The following is a 27,525-nucleotide window of genomic DNA, read 5'->3' as shown; positions in this document are numbered from 1 at the left end:
GTAGAAATATCATGTGTCTGACTTATTACACAGCTGAACATAAACCTTACCATATGTTTGGAAACCAGATTACCGACTTCCCAGGATACATCAGGAGCTGGATGTCCTGATGTGTTACAAAACAATGTGATGGACTTCCCTTCCTCAACTGTGAGATTGGGCGAGATCAAATTTGCTGATGGCACAACTATAGAACAAGAAGGAAAAATATTCACATACTTAAATAGTGAAATGCTATGGAAAAAGAGAAACTATAATAAACATTGAATTATCTAAGCTTTTGAGATCCGATATTTATGTTGAAATATAAAAAAAAATCCAAATCCAAATGTTATACATTTAATATGGACAAAAAGGCTCTGCCATAATTTAAAATTTTCCCTTTTTGTTATTATGAATTTGACCAATATCCACAAATACTAACATTTGCCAAGACAAAGTACAGAAAAAAGAGTACTACAACTAAAGCCATACATTTCTACTATAATTTCTTTTATACATTTCAAATTTAGCAAAATAGTTTGTTCCAATACTACCCTGCTTATATGTGTTCCTTTCTGAGTTTCATTCTCCTGTTTATTTTTTAAATTGATCCTTTTTTACTTCTTCCTTCACTTTTTAAAGAATCATTATCCCTACCACGCACCTCCCACCATCCTTCTAAAAACCCTCCCCTTCAAAAAAAAAAGTTTTCCTTATAACAAATAAAGTTATACAAACCGCCATCACATGTTGGTCATATCTGAAAATATGTCTTATTCTATACCTAATCAGTACCTCTAGCACTTTTCTTTTAGGAGATAGGAAGCATGATTCATCATGAGTCTTGTGGATTCACTTTGGATGTTGTAGGGATCCCAACATTGCTTTACTTTACAATGTTGCAGTCATTTAAATTGCTCTCTGGATTTTGCTCACTTCTATAAAAGTCCTCCCTTGATTTTCAGAATCTGTGCCTTTCATCATTTCTTACAGTGAAGCAATATTACATTACATTAATATGCCATAATGCAGTCAGCCATTCCTAAACATAGAATTCCTTCATTTAAAAAATAGTGTGTATACATATATTGGATTAAACATATAATTTAACATATTTAACATGTGTTGGACTACCTGCCATCTGGGGAGGGGGTGGGGAGAAGGGGGGGAATGTGGAACAGAGGATTTTGCAAGGGTCAATGTTGAAAAAATTACCCATGCATATGTTTTGTAAATAAAAAGATATAATAAAAATATATTTTTAAAAAAATACTATGCTTTGACCAACAACAATAAAAAAAAGATATTGGTTTTACAGTTACAAGTCTCTTTACTTCTTTTTTTCCTATGCTTTTTCAAGACCATTAAAATCCTTAGATTCTTTATCATGAACATATAAGGGTTCAATTTCTTCATTTGAAAAATAAGAACAATTGACTAGATTATTCCTACATCACTTCCAGCTTCAGAATAAAATATTTATTTATTTTTCTCTTTAACAAGCGACTCTGGGGAAGGTGAGGTTGGGATGAGGAAGGAGTACACTTTTTTTTTTTTTTTGATTGGCTCCTGCTCAGAGACAAAAGGTCAGAGAAGTAGGAAGTAAAGGTGTTGTTGGACTTCTTGTAGAAAGAGCACGTTCCTTTGAAATAGTCAAACAACGGCTCAGCACAAGCCCTCTGGGAGTGTGGGCATCTGGAGAGAGATTTCTGGAAGAATGTTCTGTTGTTACTGGAAGTTTACAATGGGGATGCAGATCCTGAGTTGGACAATGAGGCTGGAGTCAAAGCAGAGGAAAAAGGTGTCTTAGTGTCTGAAACTTATGGAGACGATGATTTTTTTTTCCCATTTAAATGACATGAAGATAGTTATAAGGAAGAAGATGAAGGAAACATTAGACATTTAGAAGATGATGATCCAGACACTGAAAAACTTAGTCTAATGAGCTAAAGGAATTTTTAGAACTGGAAAAGAGACATGGAAAAGAGCTGGTTGCCTCCTCTAAGAGTCAGGAACTTTTCTCCTGATTAGCTTAAAATCACCCCAGAACCTCATAGAAGATGCTCAAATTATCTCCAGGAAAAGTTATGGAAACTCTATGAGCTGAAGATAAAGAAATTGGATGTTTGTGAATTACATTATATAAAAAAAAGAAAAAAAATTTGAAAGCCCAATATCTGTGAGAAGCTTATCAATTATTCTTCAATTGGTGGACTCGACATCAATTATTCTTGTACTAAAGCATAGAAGATTGAAATGGACAAGTTGGAATAAGTCAAAAAGCAGAGAATAAAAACTGAGTTTGTGATAGGCACCAAGAAGAATACTGTAACCAGTCCCACCACAGGCAAAACTAAGTGGGATTCTGCTAACCCAGTGACAATGATAGCTCATCCTAGCAACTTTATGTCATAACTAACCCACCAGTTGTTGTGGTGGTGACAATCGGTGCTTGCAATTCCAAGCCCAGGGTCATCTCAGCTGTGAGTGGCTTTATGAAGAAAGCTGAGTAATGATAAACCTGGTAAAGAGTTAAACATACTTCCTGTTGAAGGACAGGAAATAATACCCCAGGATCACGTCAAAATTGGCTCCAAGATGAGGTATGTCCCCTTGGACATTACATTCCATGCACTCACTAGACTAAGGTTTTCCAAAGAGTTTCCCATCAATAAGAAAGGAAATACTATCTTATCATCTCTGACAAAATATTCTCTTTCTAGTCCTAGTGAGAGAATCTGTAGCCTATACACCAAAAAAGGTCTTTTGTTGCCATTTGGGAATACTACTTACAGTACTTACAGACTGTATATAGACATATTAATTTGACATCCATTGTTCAAAAGTGCTATATTGATGTTAAAAAATAAAAGTAACCCTTCCACATCTAGAGTATCCAAATCTTGAATGACTAGAGATTACTAATGCTGAATAAGCTTTTAGTTCCAAGATATTTTTCAGAAATATTAACTATATACTATTTTTTTCATTTGCATTTCCACACCACTTTCTACTAAAAGAGAAAGATTTGATATGACATATGTCTAATCCAATCCAACAAACATTTATTAAACATTTATTATTCATAAGTCACTGGGACCACAATACTAAAACAAAATAGCCCATCTGCAAGGGGCTTACATTCTATTAACTAAGTAAACTGATCATTCTATATGTGATAATTTGAGGAGGAAAAAAGTACTCTAACAAATAGGGGATCAGAAATAGATTACCATATGAGATGATATGTGAGCTGAGCTTTAAAGGAAACTACAAAATGTTTGTTTTGCAAAAATGGAGTGGGGAGGAGAGAGAAGCTATTTGTGAATAAGAATAGAGGTGAGAAATAGAATATCAAGTTCAGTAAACAGCAAGAAAGCCAGTTTGCTTGAAAAGGAAGAAGAAGAAGAAGAAGAAGAAGAAGAAGAAGAAGAAGAAGAAGAAGAAGAAGAAGAAGAAGAAGAAGAAGAAGAAGAAGAAGAAGAAGAAGAAGAAGAAGAAGAAGAAGAAGAAGAAGAAGAAGAAGAAGGAGAAGAAGAAGAAGAAGGAGAAGAAGAAGAAGAAGAAGAAGAAGAAGAAGAAGAAGAAGAAGAAGGAGAAGAAGAAGAAGAAGGAGAAGAAGGAGAAGAAGGAGAAGAAGGAGAAGAAGGAGAAGGAGAAGGAGGAGAAGGAGGAGAAGGAGGAGAAGGAGAAGAAGGAGAAGAAGGAGAAGAAGGAGAAGAAGGAGAAGAAGGAGAAGAAGGAGAAGAAGGAGAAGGAGAAGAAGGAGAAGAAGGAGAAGAAGGAGAAGAAGGAGAAGGAGGAGGAGGAGGAGGAGGAGGAGGAGGAGGAGGAGGAGGAGGAGGAGGAGGAGGAACAAGGTCCATGGAAAATTTTAAAGGACCATTGGGAGGTGAAACAGATAGTAATTCAAGAAAGAAACTGCAGTTTCAAACAAGAAGGAAGAAAACCTGGAGAATGCAGTATCACAAAAATCCCAGAATAGAGATTCTTTCAAAAGATGAGAAATGTAAAATACTACAGAAAGAAAGCTCAAAGGGGATGAGGATAGCTATTACAAGGAAGAGGCCTAATCTCAACTATTTAACATTTTCCATCCAGCACCTAGGAGGAGCAGATATGCAGGGAATCTTACCTTCCTGCCAATGCTACCTTCCCTTTTGTTCCTCTTGACTGAAATCAAACTCCTCCATTCCTATCCCTATGGGAGGGATCCCAAAATCCCTGCCCTACTGACATCCTTGGATACACTCTCTATTCCTAATAGTATCAAGCCAGAAAAGGCCATTCATACCGCTTACATGATCAGGGAATTGCCAGCCATAAGGCTTCAGTGAGAAGAATCAGCAGGTCTTTTTCAGGCTGCATGGTCATCTGCTTTAAGACACAAGGATCCCTGAGTTTTATGATCTGCAATGCAACTATACCCGTCATATTTTTGTCTGCCCTATAATCAAAACTTCATACTGTACCAACTCTTCTAATTAGAATGTGAGCTCCTCAAGAGTAAGGACTATCTCTTACTTTTCTCTTTATATCTCAAGAACTTAGCATGATGGAAATATTTTAGAAGAACTACACATTTAACCTGTATTGAATTGCTTGCTTTCTTGGGGAAGGGAGAAGGGGAGGGAAGAGAGAAAAAAAAACATTTGGAACTCAAGGTTTTGCAAAGGTGAATATTGAAAATTATCTCTGCATGTTTTTGGAAAAATAAAATTCTATTAAAAAAAACTTTAGCATGAACTTGGGATACAGTAAGCACTTAAGGAATGCTTTTTTTTTTCATTCATACTTTGTTGATCCATATATTTAGATCATGAATAAAGTTGCATCAGTACCCAAAAGGAAAGCTATTTTTAGTATAATTTGTACCTCAAGTGAGCAAGTTTATTTGAAAAAGAAAGCAAGCAATTTTCTACAACTGCAGAAAATAAAATAAACATTACTTTTTACATTTCAAACCTTGCTTTTTTTTAATAACACTATTCATAAATTAAACCATCATGAACAAAAAATTCTATGAACAGATTGAGTTTCTGTACTATTCAAAATTACAAAAAGTTATATGTTATTTAAATGAAAATTAAGTAAAAACAATAGTATACGGAGTCATACCAGCCAAGTAAACTGCAACTTGAGCACAGAATAAAAACAATTTTGAAGTGGATTATTCACTCAGGTTGCCAAATTGCACAAAATACTATCATATGACAGTTACAGAAGACATGATTCAGAAACCAAAAAATAAATAATACAGACCCAAGGAAAATTAGTTTATTGTCATTAATACTCATTTAGTTGTATCAAATTCTTCTATTTTACATTATTATACACTGAAAGCCTTCTGTGAAGTAGCTCACTGAGAGTATCTGATAGGATGTTGGGGGTCAAGCCATCATAGTTCAATACTCCAAAGGATTACATCTGAGCATTCCCCCTAAACATACATATTTTGTGCTTGCATACTGATTCATCCTCTGTGCCCTCCCATAATCCCACTATAAGCAATCATCCATCCAAAGTTCTAGGAGAGCTTTTCCTGCATTCTCTTCATATTAGATATATGAGAGTGTAGCTAGGGAGGTGTCCAGGCAGATTTGGTGACAATGAGCAATGGGCCCTGAAGTCCCAGGAAAACTGAAATTCAAATCTGACCTTGTTCCTTGTTCCACTTGTCTGCTTCAGTTTCCTCAACTAAAGAAAGTAATAACACCTAGCTCCCAGGGTTTTTGTGAGGATGAAATGAGGTAATATTTTTAAAGTGCTTAGCATATTGCCTAGCACTTAATAGGTACTTTAATAAATACTTGTTTCTGTTCAGCAGTTATCCCAAATTCTTATTTATGTGATCATCCCATTATTATTTTAATCACATAATTCTTTAACATCATCCTTCTTATAGCAGCTTTCCAGCATATTTCCTTATCTATAAGATGTTTTAACTTGCTCACTTTCACTATGCATAACTTAAATACCCTTCTAAAATATTCTGTACTATATATTATGACTAATTGGTGACAGTTCTAAACTAGCAATGATATGCCTACGGTACAATTTTTCCCAATAAATATGGAGAATTTTGCTGGATTCTTTCATTTTTTCCTCCTCTAGGAAGAATACAGAACAATGTACCAGACTAAGATATATTTTCAGGGGTACTATATAGGCCAATGCTCAACTAGATTCTGTGCCATAGTAGAACATATCCTGGCAGGAATGACTCTATCTATTAGCATGGATTCCAAAGGAAGAAGAAATGTCCATAACAGGTTATTGTTTACAAAGTGAACAACTTACTTGCAGTCAGCAGGATAAGATCTATCCCCCTGAAAACGATATTGCAAAGTTTAGGAAAACCCAGGGAGAAAAGGGTCATAAATACAATATCCTTATTAAGGAACACTAAAGCATAAACTTTAGTTTTGCCTTCAATCTTGAGCTTATTCTTTTAAAAGCCCTAGGCAAGATTTGTTTTTTCTTTCCAGGCCAAGTCTCAAGCTTGCCATAGCAATGGTATGGCATGCCCACAATCTAGGAATTTGTTTTCTTTTTCTGCAGCTTCCTTTGGTGGGAGGAGGGGCAGGGAGAGAGGAAATGGGAAGGGGCCAGGGTAATCTTTGGGCTTGTTTGTTTTATTTTTAATCATAGCAAAATTGTACCATCCTGCCCTTGCAGTTTCCAAAAGAAACTTGATGCAAAGTTGGCAAAGCCTAAATTTTTTTTTAAATGAAAAGTCTTCCACAAGTGAGTAAGCATATGACTCATGCTAAATCTTCAACATTAATGTTTTGGCTTAAGATTCAGTAATGAAAAAAAAATCTGTACTTGAAATATCACTCTAAGTTTAATTAGTTCAATAAAAATGAATTGAGAGGCATTAATAAGAAAAGGCAGAATGAATAATTTGCCAGGCACCACTTCCTTGCCTAATAGGATTTGAAACTGGCACAAGTACTCAATAGAAGCCCAAGCAATTCTTCCCAAGCTTTCTGCTCTTACTGTAATATGATCCCAACAATAAGCATCATGGATCTCATCCACTGTACTCCGTGAAATTTTACTGTGGACTTCTAGAGATGAGTGGACTAACCTCACAGATAAATACTTTGGTATTTTCTTTCTTATGCCCTGAATTTTCCTGACAGATTATGCTACTTTTAAGACCTCATTCAGTTCAACAAATATTTACTGAAAACTTACTATGTGTGAGATACTGTATTAGATGCTGCAAATGTAAAAAGAGACAGAAAGAATCCGGGCCATCCTGGAACTCACTGTTATAAAACAATTGTAACAATAATTTACATTTATGTAGCATTCAATAATCTACAAAGTACTTCCTCATAACAAATCTCTGAGCTAAGTAGGACATGGTATTATCACCCTCATTTTTACAAATGACCGAGGCTAAAGAATTGCCCAACTTCATGTAGTTCCTATGTAAAAGTCAGAACTAAACCCAGTGCCCTTCCCATTACACTTCACTGTCCATTCCATCTGCAACACAATATAATATGCATACACAAAAATCCATATCCAAAAATAGTAAAGTATTACTTTACTATCATAGTACTTATCCTTCTATCAAGTTGTTATAATAATCTTCATCTGTAAAATGAAGAAAGATGAAGTAGTTATCTAATATTCCAATTTTCCCACTGCCATAAAGAGCCAGCCTCAAGACCTAGACCACTTGAGTTTGAGTCTTGCTTCTGATGCATACTAGCTTTGTAACCCTGGGCAAACCACTCAATCTTGGCATCAGTCCTCTCTTCTGGAAAACAATGCAGTTGAACTCCAAGACCATAAAAGTCCCCTCCACCTTATTAACTGACAACTATTATTCCTGATTACCTTTATACAAAATTGGTTTCATGGTAATTCAAGTAAATCTTTGAAATGTTGAACTAGCACTTAATTGCAGAGAAGAAAAATATAAAGAAAAAAGGCTTCTTTAGGGTAGGAAATTCACATCATGCCTTTGAGAGGCAGTATGGTATAGGCAGACAGAGATTTATCAAAGTCAAGAAGACCACCACATAAATTAGGCTTCTGATAATATGCTACCTAGGTGATCCTGAATAAGTCATTTAAAGTATTGCTGCTCTAACTAGTGATGTCAAATTAAAATAGAAACAGATCTCATGTAGGCAGCATATTAACTTAGAAGACCATAAATGACAATTTCTGTGTTGTGTTGTATTTTTATTTATTTTGTTGCAGATTTCCCAATTAGATGTCCATCTAATTAGAGCTACACCCAACAATCTGGCATCTACCCTCTAAGACAAAGTTTCAGAAACGATGTCAAATTACATTGATGGGGGAATTTCCCCACTACAGAGTTCCCTATTCTAGTGAAATTACAGGTTTACTACTCACTATTTCTTTCTCTTTCCTGGATCCATAATCAGACAGCCAGATAACTGAAGTAACAGAACATACATTATCACATTTTTAACTTGGTGTCTGTTTTTGCACTAAAATTGGGCAACTTGACTAGATATCTACTTTCCTCTTTTGCCAAAACATTCTTGCAGAATGCTGTTAAGAAACACAATACCAATTGTACTTTGTCTTAAACAGGGACTACACCAGGGATTGTAGTTAGAACTGAAGGGGGGAAAGACTTCCTCACCTATAATAAAGACGATAGCCTGGAAATGGGGAAGCTGACAGTGGGCACAAAAAATAGAATGGCTCTGCTAGTATAAAACTATTAAGGACATAGACATCTGTAAGACTAAGGTGAAAAAGAATACCCACAATTTATAATCAGCATCCAGAAAATCCTGTTGTTGTTTAACATCCCAGAATTAAATGGATCAAATTAGATCACATTGGGAAAGTGCTTAGTACAGAAAACAGGCTAGGACACCAGAGTTTAAATGACTTGACCAGGATTAAACAGTTACTCTTTGGTAGAGGCATGACTTGAATTTGGGTGATACTGAATCAAGGCCAGTTCTCTCTCTATTGTGGTATGCTGTCTCATTTTGTGTTTATTATATACATACTCACATGTGTTCATTCTGTTTTCTCCATTCTACTATACGCTGTGGGTTACTAGCTATTTAAAACACCCAGTACTAATTTTTCTGCTAAAAAAAAGTAGAATGGAAAAGCTTTCATTATATGGGGGATGTAGGGAGAGAGGAGGTCCAGAGATGTGGAATATTGCATATCCTGCCAGATTTTTTCAATTGATTTTGCTGATTATTTTCCTTTCCTTGCTCTTTTATTATTTCTTTTAAAAAATTATTTGGTGTAAAGACTGGTCCTCTGGGAGAGGAAGGAAGGAATGAAATTTAGTCAATGAGAAAACAAAAAGTTTCATGTAAATTGTATCTTTTTTTAAAACAGAAGGGCACTTCTATTTATTCTGGTCTTCTACATAAATCTAAGACGGAAACAGTACCCAAAACAGATTGGAATAGGATGCAGATTTGGAGAAGATAATCAAGTAGATTCAAGAATAGGGAGACCAGACATCTATTCCTCCCAGTTTTGCAGAATGTGACTTCAATATTTTGTTTGAAGTGAATTGTCAAGTCAGATTATAGAACTGTATTTAAACATTTTAGAAAGGCAAATTATAAAGTATTTTATTATAATACTACATTATAAAATAATTTAATTATTATAAATTATTTTGGATAATTTTTAAAATTTTGGATTATATATCAACTCTATTGTTATGCCTAACCCCACCTCTTATCCTTTCAATTTTTTGAGAAAAATTTCTAATTTTTATTATCTGTAGTTTCTTTTAATTAATAGGAAAGCTGAGATCCCAATAGTCCATATAATTTTAGTTACTGGTGTAGTACATTAATTCTTCTCTTATATTTAATGTCAAGTGAGGCAGCATGGCATGGTGAATAGAGACCTGACCTTGAAACCAGGAGACTGATCCTCTGTCCTATACTAGCCATGTAACCTGGGCAAACACTGAGTGAGTACTCTAGACAACTCTCTGACCACATATCCCAAAGAAGATGTCAACTTGCCTTAGAAGAAGGGGTTTCCTCATCAGGGAATTCCCTGTACTGTAGGGCCTACAGCAATAAAATCACAGGCTTAATGTTCTATTTAATGCCAAATCCAAGTTGCATTTATTTGTCATCTTGTTGGAACAGCAATGGGCATTGCTCTCTTTATGATGGCTCTTCCTTCCATCTGTTGAATATTATCAAGAGAAGTTTTGTGTATGTTGGATAATGCCTTTGCTTTTTAATTTCTTAAATAATTTATACAATGCTTTCTATAGTATGTCTTATCTCCTGACTTCCTGTTGGAGCTGATGTAAAGAACTTAAACAAATAACCATTTGGATCTTTTGCTTCATCCTCATTGAAACCCAGCATTAAAAATCCATAACCTCCTTCATCAATCTTCTGCCATCTTGTATCTCTTTCTGTGTATTTACCTGCAGGAAAGAACTCTATCACTATGGTCCTTCCCACTGCCAGAACTTAATCCAGAATGTGCTTGATCTATTTAGAATTGGCGGCTGAATATTTGGCTACAGAAAGGATTGGCTAAGTGTTTCCTGGACTAAGTGAAATAAAATAGCAAATTGTCTTTCTGATTCTATTTGTTAGTTTTGCATACAGTCTTCTTAGCTTATGTGGCCAGTTTGATGACAGAAAAAATAGCCAAGTAATTTCTGAACTGGAAAATTTAAAAATGAGTGTGCTAGAAAAAAGTAATTTAGTTGGTGTATGGTCATCAAAAGCAAAATATAGCAACAATGTCTATACTCCTGAACTGCCTGCTTTTTTAGTGTGTGACTTGTGGCCTGTTTCATCTTTGGAATGATATGTAAAAGCCTCTGGGAGAAAAAAAAAACTTTTTTTTTGCCTGCTATAGCCATGATCTTTGAGTATCAACCATAAGTAATCCCACCAAGGGTCTAAGAAAACAATATTATTTATATCAATGAGATTTATATACAAAGAAGTTATCAAAATAATATTTCTCATTAGTCTATTATAAATACAAACAGAACGGAAGTGCAATAGCTACATTTCCTTGGTACCAGATGAAACAATGACATCTTTTTCATTAATGTGCTAAACAGAAAGTAAAAGGCAATGTGATATAGGGCAAAGTGTGGTCTGAGTATTTTTGAGGTCCCCATGACACTTTCAAAGAACACACAAGATCCAAAATATTTTCATAATATCACTAATGTTTTAATTTCTAATAGAGTAAATATTGATAATATAACTCATATAAACAAAATCTTTGGTAGGGATCCTTCATAATTTTAAAGAGTATAAAGGGGTTCTGAGACTAAAAATATAAGATCCACTGTCATAGGGGATAGAGACAGGGCAATCATCAGGATAATTAGCTCAAGTCCCATACCTGATACCTATTAGCTATGTGACCCTGAACAAATTACATAAATTACTTAAGCCATTCAGTGACCCCAGACAAATCTCTAAGATCATAAGTTACACATAAGCTAAAAGGTAAATTGAAGGTCTCTTCCAGCTCTAAGCCTATGATGTTGATGACCTATACATTAATGAGGTGAGTTTCCACACTGAGAGTTCTTTATAATAATGAAAATCAGATTGAAAAAAGAGATGAAAAAAAGAGAAAAGAAAAGGAAAACAGAACAAGAGAAAGGATGGGAGGAGTAGAGATGGGTAGAAAGTAAGGAAAAAGAGGACAGAGGAAAGAAATGAGAAAGAGAGAGGAAAATAGAGACAGACAGACAGACAGACAGAGAGACAGAGACAGAGACAAGGATAGGGAGAGAAAGGAAAGAGAGGGAAAAGAGGAGGCAGAAAATCAAGTTATCAAGTTGTCTTGTCAAGCACATTTTATGGTAGAAGTTAGACTTTAAAACTAAGTTTGAAAAATGCATGTAACCCAAGGGAACCTATCTCTTGTTTATGCACCTGTGAATCAACTTCTGCTGTCATTAATGTCTGCATGTGTACATAAGGTCTGTGGAGGCTCAATTCCTAAACACTATAAACTTTAAGGAATATATTATAAATAATATGGAGGCTGAAATGAATTTATAGCTGTCTTTGCTCAAGAGGCTGTTTGCTGTTTAAAAAATAACTGTTGAAGCTTCACCCATCCACTGAATTACATTCTTAAAGTCACTGTGGAGCTATTATAATATAGGGTATAATTCAACTGAGTATAAAATGTTTTGATGCCAGAATAGTTATTCCCTGTGTAAGATTAATGGCATTCTAAAATATATTTGTAAACTTCACTTCAAATTATATTATCTTGTACATTATACTGCCCAATGAAGCCTTCCTCTACATGGAAGAGAGGAAGGAAGGAAGGAAGGAAGGAAGGAAGGAAGGAAGGAAGGAAGGAAGGAAGGAAGGAAGGAAGGAAGGAAGGAAGGAAGGAAGGAAGGAAGGAAGGAAGGAAGGAAGGAAGGAAGGAAGGAAGGAGGGGTGAGGATGGGAGGGATGAGGATGGGAGGGAAAGAGGGAGGGAAGGAGAGTTGAGAAAAGGAGGGAGGGAGGAGAGAGAAGGAAAGAGGAAAGAAAGGAGGGAAGGATGAGGGAGGGAGGAAGGGAGGAAATAGGGAGGGAGGAAGGAAGGAAATAGGGAGGGAGGAAGGAAGAAGGGAGGAAGGGAAGGAAAAAACATTTATTAAATGCCTGTTAAATTTCAGGTACTGGAGCTAAGCACTCTATAAATATTATTTCATTTGATCCTTACTACAATCCTTGGAATGTATGATCCCTATTTTACAATGAAAGAAAGAGAGAAGGCAGAAAAAGGTTAAGTGGCTTGTCAAGGGTCACTCAACTAGGCAGTGTCTAAAGTCAAATTTGAATTCAGGTCTTCCTAGCTCCAGGCCCAGCACTCTATCCACAGTGTCACCTAGCTGTCTCTCAAAAAGTATAAAGAAAATAAAGCATTGTTCTTTGATGTTCCTTGATACTTAATAAAATGAAACTCTGAGTGAGCCATTTCACAAATACACTATCTAATGAACATCTCCATTAAAGAAATGGGAAGAAACAGAGATGGAACATTCTATTTCAATATGAATTTGTAATTATTTATTCCCTCACTACAGACTTAGGAATAGAAAAAGTATAATTTTTCACACTTTAAGAACAAGAAACCTGCTTGATTGAATAAAAATCTTTGAAAGCAGAATTCATAGCTGCCCATTATTTCAACTGGCATTGAAATTGTATAGTAATGTGTTTTGTTGCTGTATGATTAATAAAGTTTTTTTTTAAGATTCACAAGTACTTTGTGGGAGAAATACATCACATGTTTCTCTTCAAGGATAAATTTACAGCTATTCTCTGTGAGAGACAGATGTTTTAAAGTATTCTAGGTGTTTCTAACTGCTAGTAATGGGAATGGCACTGCTTAAATCTCTACTCAGTTCAAGTACCACTTTCTACATGAAACCTTTCCTGATCACTGTCCCACAAACTACTTTTTATGAGCAACTAAGTGACTAGGTAGTGAATGGTTCACTGATCTTGGAATCAGAAAGATTAAAATTCAAATCCAGCCTCAGACACTAACTGTGTGACTCAAGGCAAGTTACTTAACCCCTCTTTGCCTCAGTTTCCACAACTGTAAAATGGGGGTAATAGTATGTATTTTTCCAGGGTTGTTGTGAGGATCAAAGAGAAAATAATTACAAAACACTAAATACAATGCTTAGTACACAAATGCTAGCTACTGTTTTTATATTCACTTTCTAGGGGAATTAAGATAAGAACTTGTACTGTCACTGATATTATGAACTTTCTAATGAGGAAATTCCATCTACTAATGTAAGCCAGCACCTTCCTATAACTTATAGTTATACAAAGTGAACTAGAACCCTAAAAGTTTAAATGTCTTACCCTGGATCAAACAGTCAATTTTTGTCAGAAGACCAACTAAGAAATTACCTTTCAGATCTTTGGCTAAGAAAAGAATGCATGATCAAACAAGAGATAGTGAGAATCATAAAACATAAATGGACAACTTTGATCATGCAATATTAAAAAATTTTTAAGCAACAAAAATTAGAAAAGAAGTAGTCACGGGGGGAAAAAAAACTTTGCAGCAACCTTCACTGCTAAGGGTTTCATTTTTAAATGACATAAGAAAACTATTCAAATCTATAAGGAGAACCATTCCAAAATTTATAAATGATCAAAAGATATAAATAATAATTCAGAGGAAGAAATTCAAGTTTTCAATAGCTATAAAAATATTCCCAATCACTAATAATTAAAAAAATACAAATTGTGTTAACTCTGAATAATACATACACACACACATACACTCAATAAGAGAATGAAAAATGTGGGAGGAGCTATGGGAAAACCAGTATTTTAATACACTATTAGTAGAGCTATAAATTGCTATAGGTATTTTGGAAAGTAATTTGGAGTTATGCAATAAATGGTTACTAATTTGTGCATGTCCTTTGACTCAGCAATACCATTAGTAAATCTGGACACTAAAGAAATCAATGGGAAAGGACCAATATGTACAAAAATATTTATAACATCTCTTTTTGTAGTAGCAAGAATTGAAAATTAAATGGGTTTCTATCAGTTGGGGAATTCTGAATACATTATGGTAGAAAAATGTAATGTAATACTATTATGCCATGAGAAAATATAAAGATGTTTCCAGAGAAACTTTGGAAGACCTCTATGAACTGATTCAGTGTGACGTGAGTAGAAGCAATAGAATAATTGTTGTTAGTTGTCCTTTACTCTCCAAGAGGACCATGACATCATACAGGAGATGCAATGGCATACAAGTAAATTGGATTTAAATGAGGGAGGATTGTGCAAGGTCACCTACATCACTTTCCCCTACAGAGCCTCTGGGTCCAGTGACCAGATATTTTATTGTTTAAATTAGTTTTATTTTTTCAATGAACAAAAATGTGTTTTTTAGACATTGCCAATCAGAGAAATCAATTTTCTCTCATTCTCCCAATTGAAAAAAAGAAGGCCTTGTAATTGGCATATATATATATATATATTCAATCAAAACTGATACAACAACAACAACAACAACAACAACAATAATAATAATAATAATAATAATACTGTAAAAAATAACTCTGAAAGTCATAAGAACTCAATAAAATGACCATCAGGGATTCCAGATTACTGATAATGAAAGATATAACCCCACTTCTTTTTTTCCTTTTTTTAAATTTAATTTTATAATTATAAAATTTTTTATGACAGTATATATGGATGAGTAATTTTTTATAACATTATCCCTTGTATTCATTTTTCCAAATTTTCCCCTCCCTCCCTCTACTTCCTCCCCTAGATGACAGGCAATCCCATACATTTTACATATGTTACAATATAACCTAGACACAATATATGTGTGTAAATACCATTTTCTTGTTGCACATTAAGTATTGGATTCCGAAGGTATAAGTACCCTGGGTAGATAGACAGTAGTGCTAACAATTTACATTCATTTCCCAGTGTTCCTTCTTTGGGTGTAGTTGTTTCTGTCCAATATTGATCAACTGGAAGTGAATTGGATCTTCTTTATATAACCCCACTTCTTGACAGAGCAGTGATGAACTTAAGGTAAAGAATGAAAATTATGTTTTTGAGCTAGTGAAGGCATTTATTTTGCTTAACTACACACATTTGTTACATTTTTTTGTTTTTTTTTTCCCTAATGAAGGAAAAGAGAAAAAGTCTACTCTCAAGTTTCTCATCACAGTTCTCATTCCACATCCTGAATCCATCACCTTTGTCACAAGTATATTTTTTAAATTACTAATTTAAATGCTTATTGTTAAAATTAGTTTTATTTTTTCAATGAATAAAAATGTGTTTGTTAGACATTGCCAATAAGAGAAATTGTTTTGGCTGAATATGCATATCAGTAACAAGGCCTTCTTTTTTTTAATAGGGAAAATGAGAGAAAATTGATTTTTGCTCATTAAAAATTAAATTGCTCATTAAGACTCAAAAAATTTAATTAAATAAAATTAATCTCAGAAATTGAAAATTTCAAAAGTATATATACTTGTGAAAAATTAGTCGTAAGGGCAAATACACAAGCAGCAAAATGCTTGACTTTGCCATGATGAGAGTAAACTTTAGAAGAAAGGTTTCTACCACAAGACAGAAAGAAAGAAAGACAAACTAAGAAACTAAGCTATACACTGAAAAAACAGACCTTTGGTGTAGTTTTAAGAATTAACAATGTGCAAAATGCCAAACTAGATAGAACTGCTCTGGGAACCACCTCTGTAAACTGAACTGAAAATTTGCTGTATTTTAATGTCTAATTTCCTCAGCATAAAAGTTTTGGTAAATAGAATTGAAATCTACACACTACAAGTAACCACTGGCCAATTTGTATGGTCTCTTTTTATAGTAGCAAAGCTGGAACTGATAAAGCTAAATATGAAGAATAAAAACGCAAAATAAGACCTAGAAACACCCAGACACTAGGCAGACAAAAGAGCCTGCCAAATCACACAGTACATTAATTTTTATAGAGTTTCCCTCTGACAATTGTGAACACTTGGCATTGCTTCTGTATAAATGTGGATGCTAATAATAACAGCTCACATTTCAACAGTGCTTTAAAGCTTGCAAGACACTTTATGCATTTTATCTCATTTAAGCCTCACAAAAATTCTCTAAAGTAGATTTTACATTTGGTAAACAGTCCCTATTTCACAGCTGAGGAAACAAAGGCTCTATGACTGGCCCTGGGGTCATGTGATTAGTAGGTCTTCCTTACTCAAAGTCCTTCACTCTTTCAAACAACATCACATTCTCACTAATAACTTGAAAATGTATATTCCTACTGACACTGGATAAGAAGTGTCAATTCTGCATTAAGAGGGATAGCATGTTATTTCCACATGCAGAACATCTGTGTGATGTGTTGTTATTTGTTTACTTATTTTATTGCTGAGGCAATTAAGGTTAAGTGACTTGCCCAGGATCACACAGCTAGGAAGTGTTAAGTATCTGAGATCACAGCCCTGACTTCAGGGCTGGCTCTATCCCTACAGCACCTAGCTGCCTCGATGTGTTGTTATTTACTAATTATTAAATGGAAATATTTTCTTTCAAACCAAAGTCCTAAATAAGCATCTCATAAACTTGTTCAATCTCAAGATCCCTTTACATTATTAAAAATTATTGAGCATTCCAGAGCTTTTTATGAGTTACATCTATTGCTATTTTCCATTATTTGAAATTAAAATGTTTTCATATTACCATAAAAATAGCTTTGACCTCACAGATCCTCTTAAAATCTCTCAAGATGTCACATATATCCCCAGATCACATTTTTGAGAACTACAGCCCTAAATTATTAATTTTTTAAAATAGTATCATGAGATATTCTAGGATTTTAAATGCATTCACTGGAATTGTCCCTTGAGTTCATCTTCCTTCCCTAGAGATTTTTGAAAACAGAAGAGAAAGATTTGTTGGAGATATTTAACAATTCCCTTCTCTGTAACAAAATGACCTCTGAATAATAAACATTAAGGAGAATTACATATACATTTTCACCAGTTTCAAATCAAAATCAAATAGTGTGAATCTGGAATAAAACAGACATCATGGCATAGGGGGCTTGAAGGGGGTCAGATAAAACAGGGCTGAATATGAACCTGAGTTTTCTCCCTGCCCCAAAAGAATAATGCTACTTTTCACTTCCAATCTCTCAAGGTCATTGTGAGGATCAGATGTGAAGATCATGTTTGTAAAATTCTTTTTAACTGTGATTTGCTACATGAATGTAATTCTATTACCATAATTTATGACATTTTGGTAAATTGGGAATAGAGTTCAAATTCCATTCCTCTTTCCCTAAGTCGTGTGAATAACAAAAAAAAAAAAAAAAAAAAAATCAGTAGGAATTTGGGCAGTTGACTAAAAAGCCAGCTGACACAACATTGAACTTGTCAAACTTTTAGGCAACTTCTCTCCTCAGTACATCACAGCAGAGAGCAACCACTGTGGTATGAGTCAGAAAATAAGCTGCTAAAAATTAAGGAAAGCTGAGGCAAATTGCCAGGATAAACAATGCCCACTCTCTCCATTAGGAGGAGGTACCCTTGCATGTTAGCATGTGTCAATTCTTTGTCTTCAACCTCTGGCAGAAAGGACTACAGGAAACTCCTAGAACTCTAAGTCCCTTTAGAGAAAAATCACCCCTCTTCTGTTGTTTTTTTTTTTTTAACAACCTCAGAGAGTAACTAACCTTGGAGATAAACATACAATTCTGGCTTTATAATAAAATAAAATTTGTCTCCAAACTCTAGGATAGGATAATTCATGGTGCACAGACTTCAGAAGATTTAGGAACTTTGACAGGAAGAAAAATTGCATGCTTATTTTCTCTAACCTCTAGCTGATATGTAACATTTTTTTCAATTATTTCAAAGTTCTATTTGGAAAAAAAAGGATTCACCAGATTCACGACACAAAAAGTGATTTAAAAACCTCTGTATTAGGATTTGATGAAAACAAAAAATTAAATGTTTGTTATTTATTTGCCCAACTTATTTTGTCCTCATGAGCAAGAGTCATTTCTTTTTTTTTCCCTTTGACAAAGCAAGCAGGTTTAAGTGATTTGTCAAGTGTCAAATGGACAAATCTGGATTTGAACTCAGGTCCTCCATCTTCTGTACTACCCAGCTGCCCCAAGGCTGATTTCTTAAATTCTTCTCTTAAAATTCTTAAATATTTCTACCTGCTAAAAATATAGCAGAATATAACAAATAAATCACTTAGTATATTGTCTTCCATGTACTCTACATTCTACAGAAGTTTATAAACATACAAGTAAAATTTCTACATGTAAAAATACAGTTTAAGATGACAATACTCCCCAAACTAATCTATTTATTTAGTGCTATATCAATCAGACTCCCAAGAAACTATTTTAATGACCTAGACAAAATAACAACAAAATTCATCTAGAAGAATAAAAGGTCAAGAATTTCAAGGGAATTAATGAAAAAAGAGTCAGATGAAGGTGGTCTAGGTGTACCTGATCTAAAGCTATATTATAAAGTAGCAGTCACCAAAACCATTTGGTATTGGCTAAAAAATAGACCAGTCGATCAGTGGAACAGATTAGGTACAAAGGACAAAAAAGGGTACAACTATAGCAATCTAGTGTTTGACAAACCCAAAGATACCAACATTTGGGATAAAAATTCATTATTTGAAAAAAAACTGCTGGAAAAACTGGAAATTAATATGGCAGAAATTAGATATGGATCCACACTTAACACCATATACCAAGATAAGATCAAAATGGGTCCATGATGTAGGCATAAAGAATGAGATCATAAATAGATTAGAGGAACAGAAAATAGTCTACCTCTCAGACCTGTGGAGGAGGAAGGAATTTATGACCAGAGGAGAAATAGAGATCATGATTGATCACAAAATAGAAGATTTTGAATACATCAAACTTTTAAAAAGTTTCTGTACAAACAAAACTAATGCAAACAAGATTAGAAGGGAAGTAACAAATTGGGAAAATATGTCTTTCTACCCAGGTTAATTATACCTTCGGAATCCAATTCTTAATGGGAAACAAGAAAATTGGATTTACACACATATATTGTGTCTAGGTTATACTGTAACCATGTAATATGTATGGGATTGCCTGTCATTTAGGGGAGGGAGTATAGGAATGGAGTAGTAAATTTAGAAAAATGAATACAAGGGATAATGTTATAAAAAATTACTCGTGCATATGTACGGTCAATTTTTTATAATTATAAAATTAATAAAAAAATAAAAATATAGTTTATTATGCTATTGTTGGATTTTTTTAAACTATACCCTGAAATACTTTGAATTTCAAATTCTTCTCCTTCTTTAGAGGTTTTTAAAGAAAGGAGAGTCTGATTTCCATATAATATACTATAATGCTCAATAAGTATCTGTTCTTCAAGAATGATAGAATAAAATGACACATATGTGAGTGTTTATGTCTTGTGTGTTCAGATTCTGCATGTATTATTACCGTATATTAAAATCCAAAATTATTTGTATGTGGAAAAAGAGAAACAAGAGAAAAGCATTCTTTTCTGGTTGCTTAAATGGTAGTTAAATGTCTGGAATAGAAAATTTAAGGGCAGATAAGTGGGGAAAAAAGTGACACTTACAAAAGGTGGTTTATGTAGGTCTAGTATCCCATCAATCAGTCATAAGTCATGAAGAACAGTTCTGAAGTCTGAGTGCTCAGGCTGGATTAAATTGTCTTTGCCCATGCTATTCCTTCCATCACCTACTGTTCCTTTGTCATGACTTTATACCAACGTCAATGTTGTTTTTTTGTCCATATTAAATGCCTGGCTATGTTGATGCCATCTGATTTCTCTATATGGCATCTAATTTCCTAAAGACATTAATATCACACTCTGTACATTTTTTTAATTGCAGTAATCAAATCTGTTTTCCTTCCTTCTCATATCCAAAGCATCTCAGCCCAGATGAAAGGCAACTTTATTTATTTTTTTTTCTGAGGCTGGGGTTAAGTGACTTGCCCAGGGTCACACAGCTAGGAAGTTAAGTGTCTGAGATCCACTGCGCCACCTAGCTGCCCCCAAAAGGCAACTTTAACAAATATTGGACAGAAAGTTTAATTACCGCAGTTGGGTATCTTCAGATCTTTCAGAGCAATCTTCTGTTTGTTTTCATTTGTGCAGTATAAATCTTGCGTCTCTGAATTGGATTTAGTCTCTTGGAATGTCTTGATCCATAGGATGTCACAAGAGCACTTCAATGGATTGCCCACTAAAGTTCTTTAAAAAAAGAGAGGAAAGTATATCAAATTTTGTTTCAGTTGCACCAGCATTCAAAGAACATTGCAAGCTTTATTAAAATGTATTGTTTTTCCTTGTCAGTAATTTTTAGAAATCAATATATTAATTATATAAAATAAAAGAAGTTTGGATATTATAAGTAAAGAGAGCTAAATTGAGGAAATTTTAAATAATACTCAATAATTATCAAACATGAGTATGTGTTAAGCATTCCATCTTGTTGGAAATTAACATATAATGTATAGTGAAAATATCTATCCCATTTTTAACCTGCTAAAAAGTATAGTAAACAACATAAAAATAAAAACCTCATGTGGAAACTAAAGTCAAAGAGAAAACTATGAAACTTTATTAAGATTCACTAACTTAATCATTTCTGTTGTATCTGTGACCATATATGACTGTTGACTATTGCTAAATTTGGAATGTGACAATTTGCAGCCTGCATTATATTTATACAGTGTTAGTCTAAGTTTAATCGCCCAATTAGCCTCTTTTTCAAAACATGTAGTCCCACAATCCCCTCATGTAAGGAAGTTAGAGAAAAATGTAGCATGGGAAAAAAATTGAAGGCAATCACTAGAGTTTATTCAGTCAATCAATATATATTTATTAATTACCTACTATAAAAAAGTTAAACAAAGTATGTAAAGTATTTCTAGAGTACTTTACAAATATACATGTCCTATTAGAATCGAGAGCAGGTACTGTATATGTTTCTTTTATGACCTTGGTTCTAAGCACACTTTAATAAGTGTTTATTTAAATTTAGTAAATGTTGATTGGCTATAGGGGGAAACAAATCAACTGTATGTAAAAAAATCAACTTACAGAAATCAAGTTATAGATCAAATGTTATAATCTATACAGAAGGAAGGGGAACTATGCTTCTAATCCAAGCCTGGTCACTACCCCACCTATGTGACTATAGAAAAGTCCATTCTGTGATTCAGTTTCCTCTTTTATAAAATGAGAGGTCAAAGTGGTTTCTAAATTCTCTCTTATTACCAACAGTGATTGTAAGCACTACAGACCAGGGGGGTCAGTAATCAAAGGGGGGGGTGTTACAATTAATTAAGGAAGTTTATTTTGAGGAAGATGAGTCTTGAAATGAATCTTTTAAAGAAAGAGGAAGATTGACACAAAGAAATCAGAAGAAATTCTAGGAAGAAATGATAACCATGACCTAATATGCATTGGATCAGAGATTTAGAGCAGGAAGGGATTTTCAAAGTTATACAACTCAACCTCCTCATTTTTCTGGATTGGGAAATTGAGGTATAGAGAGGTTAAGTGGTTTACCAAAAGTCACACAGGTGGTAAGCAGAAGAGCCAGGATTCAGACTTATGGACACTTAGTCAAATCCAGGTCACAAGATTTCTAATGGAGATTTATAGAATATGTATTTGGAGTGATAGAATAGGGCCAGTTAATGGAGTACTGTATATCTAGAGTTCATTTGTAAATGAGAATTTTTCTAAAGCCTCTCCAAAGGTGCACCCACATTCACAAAAAAAAAGAGGAAAGATTAAGCCTTTATACAGCTCTTACTGTGTGCCTAAGCAAGTGCTAAGTGCTTTTACAAATATCATTTTATTTGATCTTCACCACAATTCTTCAAAGGTAGGCATTATTATTATCCTCTTTTAGAGGAGGTTAAAGGACACCCACCTAGGAAGTATCTGAGGCAGGATTTAAACTCAGTGCCTTTAGATTCAGCACTCTAACCATTGCACCACCGGTTACCTCTCTGCATGGCAAAAAAAAAGTCATCATAATGATATAGAAAGTGTCACCCTGAACTCAGGAGGACCTGAGCTCAAATCTGGCTTCAGACACTTAACAGCCCTTAGCTGTGTGACCCTGAGCAAATCACTTAACCGCAATTGCCTCAGCAAAATAAATAAATAAATAAAATAAAAAATAAATAAATTAAAAATTAAAAAAGAAAGAAAGAAAGAAAGAAAGAAAGAAAGAAAGAAAGAAAGAAAGAAAGAAAGAAAGAAGGCAAGAAAGAAAGAAAGAAAGAAAGAAAGAAAGAAAGAAAGAAAGAAAGAAAGAAAGAAAGAAAGAAAGAAAGAAAGAAAGAAAGAAAGAAAGAAAGAAAGAAGGAAAGAAGGAAAGAAAAGAAAGTGTCACCAGAAAGGAAGAGAAACAAAGACAATTTTCTAGAAGCCAGAAGAGCAATTTATAAGAATTCAGGGGGCAGCTAGGTGGCGCAGTGGATAGAGCACCAGCCTTGAATTCAGGAGGACCCAAGTTCAAATCTGGTCTCAGACACAACACTTCCTAGCTGTGTGACCCTGGGCAAGTCACTTAACCAGAGCCTGGGGGGGGGGGGGGGAGAAGAAGAATTCAGAAGATATTCTCAGAAAAAGGAGTGAGGAATAAAGGGGGATCAATTAGTGATAGTGTGAACAGAGAAAATCATGGGAGACACTTAAGAACAACAAAACAACTGAAGGAGGATAAATGAAAAGTAAGGGGCTCAATTAAATTTTGGGAAAATCTCAGTAGAGTGAATACTAATCAAATGATATTGTTTGAAAACTCTACTGATGCTTAACTGGGGGTAATTCCAAGGGCCCAAAGAAGTTTGGGATTGACCCTAATGATTAGATGAAAATGGTACTTATATTTTTTGTGTTCTGTTTCACATATAATCTCTATCAAGTTTATATCAAACTTCAATAGATAGATATGAATCAAATGGTTTGTGGAGGTTGAAATGACTTTAATTACAGAAAATAGTTTTTACAATTAAAGGTCACATTTTAACTTAAAAAAAATTTTTTTCAGGAAATTACCAAAGGCAGTTCAATAGCAGAACAATTTTGGGGATGGGGAATTTTTTTTCACTACATATTTCAGCCCCCACTCCATGTACCTAGCATTTCAGGGCATTTTTACCCTAGCTTATCTTAACCCCATCAATTGTGCTCACTATTTTTTCCTTTATTTCTCCAGAATTTAAACATAATCATAAAGCAAAAGAATCCTTTCCATTGCTTTGTCAAGTAGGTGACAATTAAAAACTTCAGTTGATGTGATAAGAGATTTCTACATTGGCTGCATCAAAAAATTAGCTCCCTGAGATCAGGGGGTGTTACATTTGAATCTTTGCATCCTTAAAGCCCAAGTGCCATGCATTATACTTAGAGTATTATATCAATGGTAGTTAAATAGAATTGAATTAATCTTCATACCAGGAATTGGGACCATAGTTATCAAACTGTTGGAGAGACTAGGAGGGGATTTAGCAAATGTAAATGAAATATCACCACCAGGATCACTCTTTTTTGAAAAGGAAAAAACCAAAGCAAAACTCTGAGGATGCCTCTAGGGAGCTCTGAGCTTCTTATTACCCAGTCTAAAAGCCACTGTTGTGAATGAAGTGTCTTAGGCCAAGCCCTATTCTCCACCCAAATCTGTAGCCCTGTGGTTAATGTCAGACAGCTCCAAAGTAACTGTTTAAAATGGCCTCATTTAAAGTCACATTACCATAAATGGGATTCATTTTAAATAGACCACTGAGGATTGTAAATAAGCAGTTAAAGATTTTTCTTGTGGTTTTGTGTTGTTATTTTTTTTTCTTGGCTACTTCCCTTTTCCCCCAGTAGCAATGTAAAAGGAGTAAATAAAACACTATTGTGGCCTGAAAGGTTATACACTCAACACAACCTATCATATAATGTTTTAAACAGCTAAACACTAGGAATAATTATTTGATCTTTGAGGATGCTCCCATCTTTCCTTTCAAAAGACAATCTTATATACACTAGAGCAAGAATACTGGCTACATGGATTCCAATGACCTGTGTTCAAATCCTACATCAGCCTCTTCCTAGTTCTGTGACCCTAAGGAAAGCTCTCTGAGCCTGTTTCCTCAACTGTAAAAAAAAAATCTACCTGATAGCAGCATTATAAAAATCAAATGAAAGACTGCATGTGAGAGGTTTTACAAGATTGAAAGCAATTAAGCAAGCCATTTTCCTTATTAAATATATGATATTGGGCAAGTCAGTTCACCCTTTTGAGTCTCAATTTCCTAATCTGAAAAATGAGACGGTTAGACTAGATAGTCTCTACAATTCCTTCCAGCTCATTAATAAATTTATGATCCTTCTGATCTTTAGGGTACACCACAAGTAATAATGATGATACTTTGTATTTGCTTCCTGTATCTCTTTCAAAGAACTGAGAGTCCTTTAAACTTTATCTCATTAGCCAATACCATATTTCTATGGTTTGACTAACATTTTACAGAGGATTCATTTTATATAGAAAACTCATTCATATACTCAATGGCACAAATAAGGAAATAATCCAATCTTCCTCAACACCAGCAAAGAATTATCAATAGGCTGAGATGATTCTTGAGTATTCTAAAAAAGCCCAAAAGATTATAGATTTTTCTTTTTTGTCTTCCTTGACTAGATTTCCCATATATTGTGGCCTAGATAAAACATTAGGTGCTCTTTAGTATATAGTTGTCAATTCCTACATAGAAGAAAAAAAGTTGTTTAAAGAGTTAGCTCATTATGGAGTCTTAAGTTTTTATTTAGATGTCAAAATTCTTCATGAGAAAGAGGAAACAAATAAATTTCAGAATAAAAAGAGATGACTGACACAGAAATGTCTTTCAAGGACAATTTTTGAACAATGTGATCTCAGAAGAACATTAATTATGAACAACCCCAAAGAGCAATGCAAAAACACACAATGGGCTGAAACAAATTATGTTTTGTCACCATTGATAACTCGCATATGAGAAAAACAATATTAAGGATATGCAGGGCAGGAAAGGAAGGGGAATCAGTTGACTGCTTGCCAGCAAACTACCTCACTTACTCTGGTATATCTATTGGCTGATCTTGGAAGGCAGATTCTACTTCAACTTCCCAGCTGATCCAACCATCAGCCATGAAGGTCATCTGACCACCTGTCTGCTGTGCCATTCTGTTCCTTTCCACTTGAACCAGAACCCTCCACACAAGCCTTGAAACTTAGACTTCTATGCCCAAGGTCCTCCTGAGTCCCTGCTCTTGTTTCTAGGGAAGTTAACCTAGTGATTTTTGGAGTTCCACCCTGGGATTGTTCAAGTTGTTTAGTGATTATGTATATTCAAGCTAGTCCATTTAGCTTATGTTGTCTACTGGCTGACCAACAGCCTACAATTCAATTTTTTTTTCCTATCCAGCCAGCCATCAAGGATAGGTGGTTATCTTTGTGCCCCAGTTATCTCCTCCTTCCCATATGGATCAACACCCTCCATAATGGATCTGAGTCCTAATCCTCTTTCCACCTCTCTGGAACAAAACTCCCTTGCTTGGGTTCTTCCTATATGCATTATCTCCCCCCCATCAGAATAGAAGATCCTTGAGGACAGGAATCAGATATTTAGTGATCATTGTATAGCCATGATTTAGCACAATGACTAGTACTTAGTAAATATCTAGTAAATGCTTTATCATTCATTTATATTGTAAGAATGAGGAGATTATGACCCCCAAATGCCATATGAAGTTATTTCTTTTAAAGATGATGTCTTTGAATTCTCTTATCCAAAAATATCTGCTTGTATAGCAGTTCTGTAGGGAAATTTAAGTTAAGAGTTTATTATTATTGACTTGTATTCTTTTGTTTCTGGGATAGATTTCCAGATTTAGGATATAAGCCTGAATTCCCCCAACAATGGGAGAAAAGATCAAAGTTGGGACAGGGGGCTTATGTTTTATTTAATTTGGTGTTCTGCAGTTTATACTGTGCACTCCTTTTACTGATAAACACCTTGTCAGATGGGAAATGTCCTTTCTCGTGAGATTGTGAGATTTTTGCTTTTTCTTACTTGGAGAGTATCTGATTGTTTTTCTGTTCACTACTATCCCACAACAACCCCAAATCTCTTTTCGTAGGTGAGGCTAGGATCTCAGAGCATCATCATCTCAGACATGAATCTGGAGATAGACTTGCCTCCAAGCAAACTTGTATCTCTGGCATTCAATTTACAGGTGGCATTATTTAGTTGTTGAACCAGGTTGCAAATCTTTCTGATCCTCAAAAGAAATCATAACCCAACAGAATCTGTGAAAAGACTCAACTTCCATAATACACAGAAGGTAAAATATCGCTACCCTAGGACAACAGCAATTGTTCCCATCCAACAATCAGATACACAAAAAACCATCCAAGCACCAAGAATAACCAGTTGAATCTCCAGATACTATAGAGTAAAAGTTCTTTAGACAAATATGCCCAGAGTTTCAAGCTCTGAGAAAAGACATTAGCATCTTTTTGGGATTCACTATAGATGCTTAATATTAAGTGGGGCTCCCCAGCCAGGTCTCATGGTACACACCTTTGTATCAAGACCCATGCAGGTAAAAGAGCCATTAATCAATTTTTCATTTAATTAACCTTTAGGAATAATGGAGGGGAAGTATAGGGAAATAAAATTTGCTTACAAGAAGGGAGAAGGTCATAAAGAGCCTGAGATCCTAACATCCTTAAAGACCTACCCATAATTAAGTAGATTGGTTAGTAGTCTATTTTATGGTTTGCTTAACAATATGAAAGAAATCACTTAGCCCTCAAGTCCTCAGTGTCCTCATGTTAATTTTTTAGTTGCCTTGTGGTTCAAGAATTATATGAAACCACCTCCCTTCTCCCCACAAAAATGTAAGTAGCTCTCCCTTGTAAAAAGCTTCTCCAAAACACATTATTA

The 27,525-nt window shown here is 34.6% G+C and overlaps 1 protein-coding gene across 4 annotated transcripts in view; it reads right to left on the bottom strand.

Annotated features, from left to right (window-relative positions):
• The window catches only part of NTRK2 (neurotrophic receptor tyrosine kinase 2), a 400,497-nt gene that overhangs the window by 314,204 nt on the left and 58,768 nt on the right, over window positions 1-27,525 (bottom strand). For all 4 annotated transcript variants that reach the window (XM_074280190.1, XM_074280189.1, XM_074280191.1 and 1 more), the window contains exons 6-7: window positions 20,625-20,779; window positions 51-187 (exon numbers count right to left, since the gene is read on the bottom strand). In XM_074280190.1, the coding sequence (XP_074136291.1) occupies window positions 51-187; window positions 20,625-20,779 (292 nt within the window). The remainder of the gene's footprint in view (window positions 1-50; window positions 188-20,624; window positions 20,780-27,525) is intronic.

The sequence above is a fragment of the Sminthopsis crassicaudata genome, chromosome 1 (assembly GCF_048593235.1).
Source record: "Sminthopsis crassicaudata isolate SCR6 chromosome 1, ASM4859323v1, whole genome shotgun sequence".
NCBI classification, from domain to species: domain Eukaryota; kingdom Metazoa; phylum Chordata; class Mammalia; order Dasyuromorphia; family Dasyuridae; genus Sminthopsis; species Sminthopsis crassicaudata.
Note: the sequence above shows the minus strand (reverse complement) of the source record. Positions and strands in the feature narration are given on the sequence as shown.